General features: G+C 29.9%; 1 protein-coding gene across 6 annotated transcripts in view; it reads left to right on the top strand.

Annotated features, from left to right (window-relative positions):
• LOC129806028 (putative protein kinase C delta type homolog) overlaps window positions 1–10,070 on the top strand; it is a 49,172-nt gene that overhangs the window by 25,087 nt on the left and 14,015 nt on the right. For 2 of the 6 annotated variants that reach the window (XM_055854333.1, XM_055854332.1), the window contains exons 6-7: window positions 6,103–6,204; window positions 6,741–6,830. The exons of 2 other annotated variants lie outside the window; for them this stretch is intronic. In XM_055854333.1, coding sequence (XP_055710308.1) covers window positions 6,103–6,204; window positions 6,741–6,830 — 192 coding nt within the window. The remainder of the gene's footprint in view (window positions 1–6,102; window positions 6,205–6,740; window positions 6,831–10,070) is intronic. 2 more of the 6 variants (XM_055854328.1, XM_055854327.1) reach the window with 1 other exon arrangement.

Below are 10,070 nucleotides of genomic sequence, written 5' to 3'. Positions count from 1 at the left end.
CCTCTATATATCAATTCATTTTTAAACCTATTGAGACTAATTTTAGTAAAAACAAAGACGATAAACAGCTTGCCAAGTTCCTAAACAACGCTTCTGAAAAGAGAGTAACAAAAAAATCCAATTAGTATTGAAAATATCGTACTTCAAACTTAGAACATTGATAATAATTATGATTAATTATGTCCATAATTATGAGCCCTTACCCTATAAGTGCTTGCGTTTTAGAAATTAAAAACTTTCAGAAACTGACCTAAGCTTCTAGTCTCAACTTCAACAACTCGTAGATTTTATTAAATATGCGGTTTGTACTAATGAAAAATTAAGAAAAAACTTTTTTTATAATTAAAAAGATTAAGTTTATAAATGAGTTTGTTAGTTTCACTAAAAGATTTTTTTTATTTTAACCAAGTTGTGTTTTATTTTTTTAGTAAACTACAATACTTTTCATTATGTCCTGCGCACAATAACTTTTATTTGTGAACATATTTTCCAAATTTCCTATAAGTGTGAGCGAGATAACTAGATTCAAATCTCACTCACTCTAATTGAAATGTCAAAAACATGTTTTCTAAACAAAAGTTATTGTGCGTTGGGCATTATGAATTAAAAAAAAAACACTAATATCTGAGGATCACTTATTGTCACTTTAAGAACTTGTGTCATGACCTATTAGTACTTTATTTTGTACCATTAAGACGAAATTTTAACATCTCTTAGGAGAAAGTGCTCTTTGTAAGATCCCAAGCTTTGTAATAACTAATTTTTTTTTCAGAGTTTCTCAATAAATGTACATCATCGAACCCTTATTTTGAAAACTAGGGGAATGTTTATTTAGAAACATAGGAAATTTAGTCATTACGAAGTTTACTTGGGATCGCACGAAGCATGGGCACTTTCCCGTATAAGAGCGATTAATATAAAAATATTATGATATCTGCATATAATAAATAAATTTCAATATTTTGACAAAACTGTCAGAAAGTGTTCCTTGCCGAACAGGTGTTCCTTCCTTATCGGATAGTTAAAAACGGAAATGCTATTTGGTAGTCTATTTATAAATTATTAAAATACCATTTAAGAAGCATTTTATTCTCAATATTGTCCTATATCTCATAAAGAAGCCAAACCAAGACAAAAAAGGTATGAGTACCCTTTTAGAAATGTCGAGTTGATGTCTTGAAACAAGGGATCACGAGGAATACAGTGAAATACTCAATGTAAATATTTGTTCGATACAATATTGTGTTATCTCACTGAATAACTTTCCAAGTTAATTTTACTTTTTTCTTAGACCTACAACTGATGTGAATCAATCGCCATAAGTTCACCTGAATCATGCCAACTTCATGAAATTCCTTAATTTGTCCCCATTGGACTTGTTGATAGAATATGCCAATTTCTGCATTGCACCAGTCCCACGGTCGAATCATACATTTTTTATTTTAATCAATTTCACCTCCAGCACATTTGGACATGCCAATTAAAATGTACTATTTGTAAATCATAAACAAGCAAAAATGCGTACTTCACATCTCACCACATCCCATTGAAAACATCCCATGCTTCATCTGTCTTCGATCATCTTCGGTCTCTTAAGATCAAAATAGAGTCTCAGTGAGGATTCAAAAAGCGAAATTAAATGGCGTTATAGTGGTGATTATTTACACACAAAATATTACGATTTGGCAATTGATCCGGTGATTGCTGAGTAGTTGACCTTAGAAGTTCTCAACAGAACTTTAAGAGTTTATAAAGTATGAGAGGAAATTGCACTTCCACAATTAAACAGCGTCTAAGTTAAGTGAGAAAAAAAACCGTTTTAGTGAAGGAAGAAAGAATCTGCTAAAAAAAGAATATCTAAATTCAGTATCTTATGTACTACAATTGGTTTAAATTATTTACATTGAATTGTACTAAAATCAGATAGTTGTTGACTTAGTAATAGTCATATGATTTAGACAATAAAAATAAATTATGCAATACAATTTTAAAAATTTAAATATTTCGGTATTTGAATTACAATTTAAAATTTTAATTTTTATATTTTTTTTTTATTTTTTGCGGCTTTAAAAAAAAACTGAAAGACCTATAAATCCCTTTGGAAATAGTTCAAATAATTTTAGACGTTTTTGCAAAAAGTGCATTTATATTAATTACTTTTCAAAAAAAAAAAGCTTCGGACACAGGAATAAATTTTTCTATCGAATTTCAAATAATATATTTCTTTAACCTTTGAAAAATCCGGCTTTTGAAATTATAAAATTCTATTTCAAATAGCCAATATTTGAGATAAACAAGATGGACTTATTTAGTTAAATTGAAGATATTTAGTTTATAAAAGTTTGGAAAATGCGTCTTAAAAAGAATTTCAGTTGCCTGATATTAGTTGTCTGATCTCTTATTTATTGAATTTAAAATAGAAGAATTAAAAAAAGTTAGGTGAATTGTTTTAAAAAACCTTTTTCAATATTTAATATTCTTTTTTTTATTTCTAAACTGGTCATGAGCATTTTTTATTACGAGTAAATGTGTGAATTAACCTTTTTTTAGGCCTAAAACAGAAATTATGCCATTTGTTATATTTGTTTATTAAAAAATTATACTTAAGCAGTGTCTAGCACAAAATTTGAATTTTAGTCAGAGCAGAGACAGTTTAACAAAAAATGATAAACAGAATAGAAACTTAGTATATCTTATGAGTTAATACTTGGTTTTAGGGTTAGGGTTGTTATTACAATTATTACCATTAATTCTTCAATTTAAATAGTTCGTAATAAAGAAGATGGTTTCATTTGAATGGCAATTTCAGTCAAAAATAGGGTAGTATTTCAGAAGAAGAAATCGGTCCTTAGGTATGAATTTTAGAATAAATTTTAAATTTTAAATAATAAATATTTCTAAAACTTATTAGCACATTTTGATTCCTGACTTATATCTAAACAAAATATTTTGCTACATAATATATCTCATTAATTGTATGATGTATTTTTAAATGAATATCAAAGTTTTTTCTAAATCCCAAAATATCGTTTATACTCAGAACTGGTTTTTTTTTAATATTTTCATTTTTTATAGGAACACTTAAAAAAAAATTCTGTATCTCAATATCCGAAAGAGAGCATAAATTTTCCAATCTTAAAAAATTTTAAAAATTTATTAGATATTTTCCTATTTATGTTTTTTTAAGTGCTTAAGGACTGTTAAACATATTTTTCAAAAATAACTTGTTGAGTTTTCCCAATGAATATTCTGTGATTTAAATTTTAAATTAAAATATTGAATAATGAACACTGCCCCATCAGCCTGACCAAAAGAACCCCTCATGTTATTTTATAATTTAAAGTAAAATTTCCAGATCCATATAAATACTCATTCACTAAAAGACATACAATTGTTATCATAAAACAGGAAATCATTGTAAATTGGTTATTTACTGGATAATCGCATTCATTCGGAACGTGTCGATTAGTCGCAAGTTTTATTTTAATTCAATTATACGCATATTTTAAACGGGAATTTCAGTTCATTTTCCGAAATCCTAAATAGGAAATATTTTTTGATATTTTTTAAATCTAATATATGGATTATTTATCTCTTGATATCCAATTCATAATCAAATTTTTCCTTTAAAGAGAATTTAGTACAGGTGTTAGACTATAGATTTAGCCATATTTTCAAAGGTTTTAAAATGAAAATAGCAAGAAATTTTATTGATATTTGAAAATCTAGTATTTCCTTTATTTTTATCACAGTACAAATTTTCCTTTCGAGTTAGGTTAAATCCAATAAGTAAACTTTAGGTCTGCTTAGCGCTATATTTTGCTATTTCAGGACAAATAATTGTCCTTCCGGTTATCGTTGGTGTGGTGGTTAACTTCAAAATTAAAACACACTTGCAAAAATGAAAGGATCACCGAAAATCTTTTGAAAAAGTGTAAAACTTTTTTAATTCCGGAAGAAACGAATAAAAACGATGAAAAATCGTCTTTGAAGTTCGTTCAGATGAGCGAAAATATTGTGAGTAAGTTTACGGTAAAACATAATCTGTCTTAATGAATTTACGTATATACAAAATTTCAACGAGTAAGTAAGTGATCCGTTCAATGGATCAAATATGATCCAATTTGACCCTTTTATTTTTACCAAATTTGAATAGTTATTCGAGTACCAAACAGTCTTATAGCAAAGAGAAAGAAAAATTAGCTCCCATCTGTATTCCAAATCTGATCATTGCCATTTTAGGCAAAATAAGAGCAATATTCAGAAGAATAGACTAACTAAGAACCTCGAACGCTTAGGAACTTTAAATGTTTTAATTTTAGAGTAAATTACTAAACCAATTGACATTCACCGGAAGGACCTTTTATCCTGAAATAGCCGAAGAAAACTTGCAACGTTCACCGTTTTTTCACCATAAAAAATTATGAAAATCGTGTAAGCCATTCACTAAAACCTTAAGTATGAAGTTCGTATTTTATTAAATCCATTTAAAACTAAAAAAATAGGGTAAAATACCCTAATTCAAAACCTATTCCAAATGGGTATTTTTCAATTTAAACTTTTTAAGTAATCAAATAAGATAAAGACATAGATAATATCGCTTCTAGGAAATTATAAGGGGCTAATGTGCTGGAGATACTTATGACTTAAGCCGAGAGCTTAATTCAAGCTCTTGAGCATTACATTTTTGACTCTAAGAAATCTTGTACACCGACAAGTATGATTTTTTTCAAAAAAAAAAACTGTCTCCAAAAACCAATTCCACAAAATTTCATAAAATATAGTTAAAAAGTTGTACTTTCATATTCTTAAAAGCTCGAATTAAATAATTTTTTTTTATTTTTTTGAAAAAAATATGTAAAGAAAATATGTTGTTTTTTAAATCTACGAGACCTACGTACATAACCCTTGAAGTGTGGAAAATCTTGAAATCTTGGTTCTTTAAATTGGAAATTAATGACAACTTGAAATTTTGGTCTCGATCTAGGTCTCAGAATTGAGGCCAATATTTGGTGTGTTCAGTTTAAAATTTCGACTGGAAAAGTAGTGGCAATTTGCACCCTAAGATTAACTATATCTACCCCGGCCGGGTCAGGAATCGCAGTGCTTTGAACTACACGGTTTTATACATCCAATAACTTAATGCTACTTATGAAACATAAAAACATTAGACAAACCTTATAATCTTTTTCACAAATTATATGCAAAAAAAGCTTTATTTGCTGGCTAAATGTGCCCCGGTGTACGCTATTGATACTGCCATTTAGAGCAAGTTCTGAATTAGGCTATTCTAGCCTGCATGAGCTAGGACCTAAGAGTTTAGAAATTTAAGTGAATATCTCGAAATTGTCCCCTTTTTGAATCTGTCTCACCTATTATAGTTCCTTAACAGAATTTTTCATCGCTAGGGTAAATTTTAGGGGAAAGTGCCCATGCTTCGTACAATCCCAAGCAAGCTTCGTAATGACTAATTTCTCCTATGTCACTAAATAAACATTCTCCTAATTTTTAAAATATGGGTGCGATGTCTGACCTTTATTGAGACACAGGAAAAAATTTATCATTACGAAGCTTGGGATCGCACGAAGCATGGGCACTTTCCCCTACATTTTCTTCAATATTGAGAAAATTGAAGTTTCTGTTTATTTCCAATTGAAATCAAACGAGTAAAAATATTTTTACAGTGAGTTGGATGTTTATGCAATTTGCTTATACCTCTCCTGTATCTCTCTATAAATGTCTCTAATTAAGCTATAAATTATCTCATCTTCATTCGCGTAATTTGAACTTTAGTGAAATACACTCTTGCCATTTCATGCTTATTTAATTCATGCTGACACATTTATGATTATTCTGTTCTATTAAAAAAAAGAGTGTTTTCATAGGTACACAAAGAAACTGTTTCTCTGCAAACTGAGCAGTTAGTTTATGGATTTAAATTTAAACTCTGTCGCCTGATCTTTCAATCAAATGTCAATCATATTGTCATTTTAAATAATGTCTCTCACTCTCTGCGTTATCTCTGTATGATTATGATATTTTTGTGATCTCAAAATTAAACAATATACTTCTCTTTTTTTTATTCTTTTGGTAAAAGCACAGACTGTGATGTAAATTGTCACAAAAAATGTGAAAAACTAACTGCGAATTTGTGTGGCGTTAATCAGAAATTAATAGTGGAAGCTCTAGCATCAGTTCGACGAGGTATTATATTTTAAATTATTTAATTATTGTATGTCTATTTAGCAATAATGTCTTTGAAGATTTACATACTGGCAATGTATTTTTGTGGTGAAGACAGAAAAAGGATAAACACTGTCCATGTCAATTAACACGACAAAGTTTCACTATCAATTCACGATGATTAAGAAGACATTTATTGCATAGATTGGGAGTTTATTATGTCTTTTAGTAAGTACACGTTGCCTCCCCTTTAATAACTTTTGCACCCAAGTAAAATGTGGAATATTCAGCAAATAAATTTATCTTAAATCGTGGGTGAGTTTGTGTGACCGGTGCCACATTCTATTAATAACATCAGACAAATGTTTACATTTTAATATGAAAATACCGTCACTTTTTGCACACATCAGTACTCAATCATACACAAGAAAAGTCCATCAAGTCGCAATATTTCAGTCAATTTGGGGAGGATCGCGGGAAGATCATAAGGAAAAGTCCATGAAAACATTAGAGAAAAATTTTGCCATTCCTCCTCACCTGTTGTATTTCTTCGTCAGGAGCTCACGAGGCACGAGATTCACCCAGCACGCCACCAAGTCACAATCCAGCATTTAAAATTGATTCAACTCATGATTCCGATGACTTAGGTGAATACCAAAAAGACGAAATGACTTTTCTCAGATTTAGTTTTTCTTTTTTTTTTGATATCCCACCCCTCAAATATCTCTATCGCTTCATAATTCTATTTTTATTTAATTTGTTTTTTCTTTTAAATTTTTTATTTCAACTCTAAAATGTGTTACTCTCTACTATGCTCCTGTTTTTATCTCTAGTTGTTTTTCTTTTATCTTTTCTCTTGCGAATGCCAAAAAGACATATGGAATAATGAGAAAATAAATGCTATTTAGAAAGTAAAAAAAAAGCAGTGAGAAAATCAGAGAGTGGGAGACAAGTTTAAATTAAATTAACTGTTGATAAAATGAATTTCTTGCATGCCGTCTTATTTTTTTTTGAAACTTGTTTATGAGTTGCCATTTCATCGTTTTATTTTCTATCCCAAATTACTTCAAATGCTGTTTTATATTCTTCTGCTAAATGCTTTAAATTTTCTTGTCATTGCTCAAAAAATTGCCAAAATGCATTAAAATTAATTTGCACAGTATGAACTACTTGAACTGCAGTTTAATAGAAATGAATAATTGGAAAAAATATTATTTATGGTACCTTTCCTCAAGTGCTTCTGCATTATCGATTTTTTATGTTGGTTTCTGTCTCGACTATTTCCCCCAGTCCTCGCCGTGTTCTAAAACCACTAATCAGTCGTGACAGCAACCAATACAAAGTCGATAATGCAGAAACACTTGAGGACAGTAAAATGGTACATTCGAATAATTATTCTTTATGAGGTGAAAATATAAATGTAGAAATAGGGTGAAAGGAACACCTATTCACACTTTAAGAATTTATCACGCCATACTTATTGACACTTCCAGTACCGAAGATATGAAATTTAAACATATTTTTTTATAAGAAAAAGTAGATTACAGAAAAAAACATCATATTACTTGTATTTTACCAGATACATTGTACAAATTTTATCATTCTAACAAAAGTTTCAATAGGGGTTCCCTGTCGAAGAGGTATTCCTTCGACACTAGTCCAGAAATGTAGAAATAGTCAAGTGCCAAAACACTTAAAATTGTTTATAAAATATCAGGAAGTACAGTAGACTCTCGCAAAAGAGTTTAAGATCGGGTTACTTTTTAATTCGGGCAGCGGTTACATTTGAAAAAAGTTTGTTGTCATTTTTCAAGTTTGATTATTATTATCAAATGAATCAAATATGCTCAAATTTGGTATGATTTGTCTTAGTTTTGATGTGATTTTGCATTATTGAGGGATTTTCATGCAATTCACGTTATATATGAGTGTGTAAACTCAATATCTATATGCACATGAATAAAAAATCGTTGCATTTCAAAAAGTTTGTCGCCCGAATTTCTGTCTAATTCGGCTGACATTTCGGTCCCATATGCCCGAATTTGCGAGAGTCTACTGTACTAATATCTCAATCATTTAATATCAAGAAATTTCAAAAGCAGTAAAACGATCATAAAACCTTTGAACATTTTCATCTTATAAACTTTCTCTAAAGAAAATGATAATTCCGAATGTTACGAACTGGAAGAATATTGCCCGATTCGGTTCAGTTTTCGGAATATGGGTACATCGGGTACATCCCACTTCTGAATTTATGAGCCCTTATGAGGGTAAGTAAGTAAGTTTAAATGGAAAAAGGAAAAAAAAAACAATGAAGAGGCACTCTCGAATGTAAAGTTTTGTACTTCTTTGTGTGTTTCTTTTTCTCTTTGACAATCTGAAACAATAGTAAATCTCAAAATTCTAAAATAGACATCATTCCGAATTGCCCTATCTTACCCTAGGGCTTAGTTAAAGAATATTAGAAGTTTTGCTGAGCTAGGGCCAGACCTAGGGCAAGATGGCTTCAGGATTTTGCCTTGACACTGATTGGCGCAAGCCGTTGAAAATGAATGAATGAATGAATAATACGAGTTTAGACTAAAGGTTTAGGCGAAATTCCGAAGGCCCCAATATCTGTCATGACAACTAACTTTATTCGTTCTAGTTCGACTAAGTCAAAATGTTCCCAAAAATCTTGACTATAAGTTTTTATTTTAAGTCTGTAGTATAAGGGTTCGGCGTTTTATAGGAATAAAGGATTTTTGACCTGCATAAACTGGGTTAGCAATTGTCGAATACATCACACGTTATATTTAGAAAATACAAAAATTCATCAAGAAAATTCCAGCATTTTCTTATGACATACTTTGAATTCGACAGACCCTGAAATGTTATTAATTCTTCTTAAAGACTAAGGAAATGAAAAATCTACTCAGAATATTCCCTTTCATCTTTAAGATTAAAGGTGTAGTAAACAGAGCCCAACTGGCCGTAAAACTAATCTTTTATTATTAGAAAGTTAGAAATCTATTATTCATCTAAAATACAAAATAAAAGTTCACCAATAATATCTAAATATTTGGATTTGAAATATATTGACTGTTCAATTGTAACTATCAGTGTAATAAAATGCTGGTCATAAATCACCTTTTAACCAAGCTTAGTATAAACCATTTATAAACAAATTATTGCTGCTTCAAAAATTTCAATACGGCTGAGAAAATCTACAGGAAGTTGGTAATATTGGGGGAAAAGAGCTTCCGAATCAACTACTCATGAAGCAATTTTTTTTAAAATAAAGTATTGTATACTTCTCTAAAAGTAAGGCTTTTATAGAATCAAAATTTTTCATTTTTTTATAATCTGCCTCTCGAGCTCTTGGTTCCATCTCTATGACTACTAAAAGTAAATTGGCGCACTCTTAAAGGACTTAAGAGCTTCTACACAGGCATTTAAACATAAAATTCTCATTAGGGGAGACCGGGGTTGAATTATCCACTAAATGAAATTTTTCATTGCATATAATTTGTACAAAAAATGTTTGTGTAAAACTGAAAAATATTTCAATGATTAGTAAAGGAAATAATAATAATTTATTTCCAATCTTCATTGTTTTGCGTCTGCCGCCGACTTCAAAACCGACTTCACCGGGTATGATGGCAGAAAAACCCAGATATTTCGAATAAAGAGTGGTTTCTCAATATTCCTTCGAAGGCAAACTATAAGATACTACTATCTAATACTATACGTGGCTTATCTGCCCCAGTCTTCCCTATAAACCTTTTAACAGTAATATTAAAAGACTTATTAAAGTCTTAGCTCTGTAAGGTAGCTATTCTGCTTTTTGAGCTTCTTCGAATATTGCAATTTTTCTATTTTTCCTAAGAAAAAATACTACTTCGATT

The sequence above is a fragment of the Phlebotomus papatasi genome, chromosome 3, assembly GCF_024763615.1.
Source record: "Phlebotomus papatasi isolate M1 chromosome 3, Ppap_2.1, whole genome shotgun sequence".
NCBI classification, from domain to species: Eukaryota; Metazoa; Arthropoda; class Insecta; order Diptera; family Psychodidae; genus Phlebotomus; species Phlebotomus papatasi.
The sequence above is the reverse complement of the archived record's forward strand: the minus strand, read 5'-3'. Positions and strand labels throughout refer to the sequence as shown.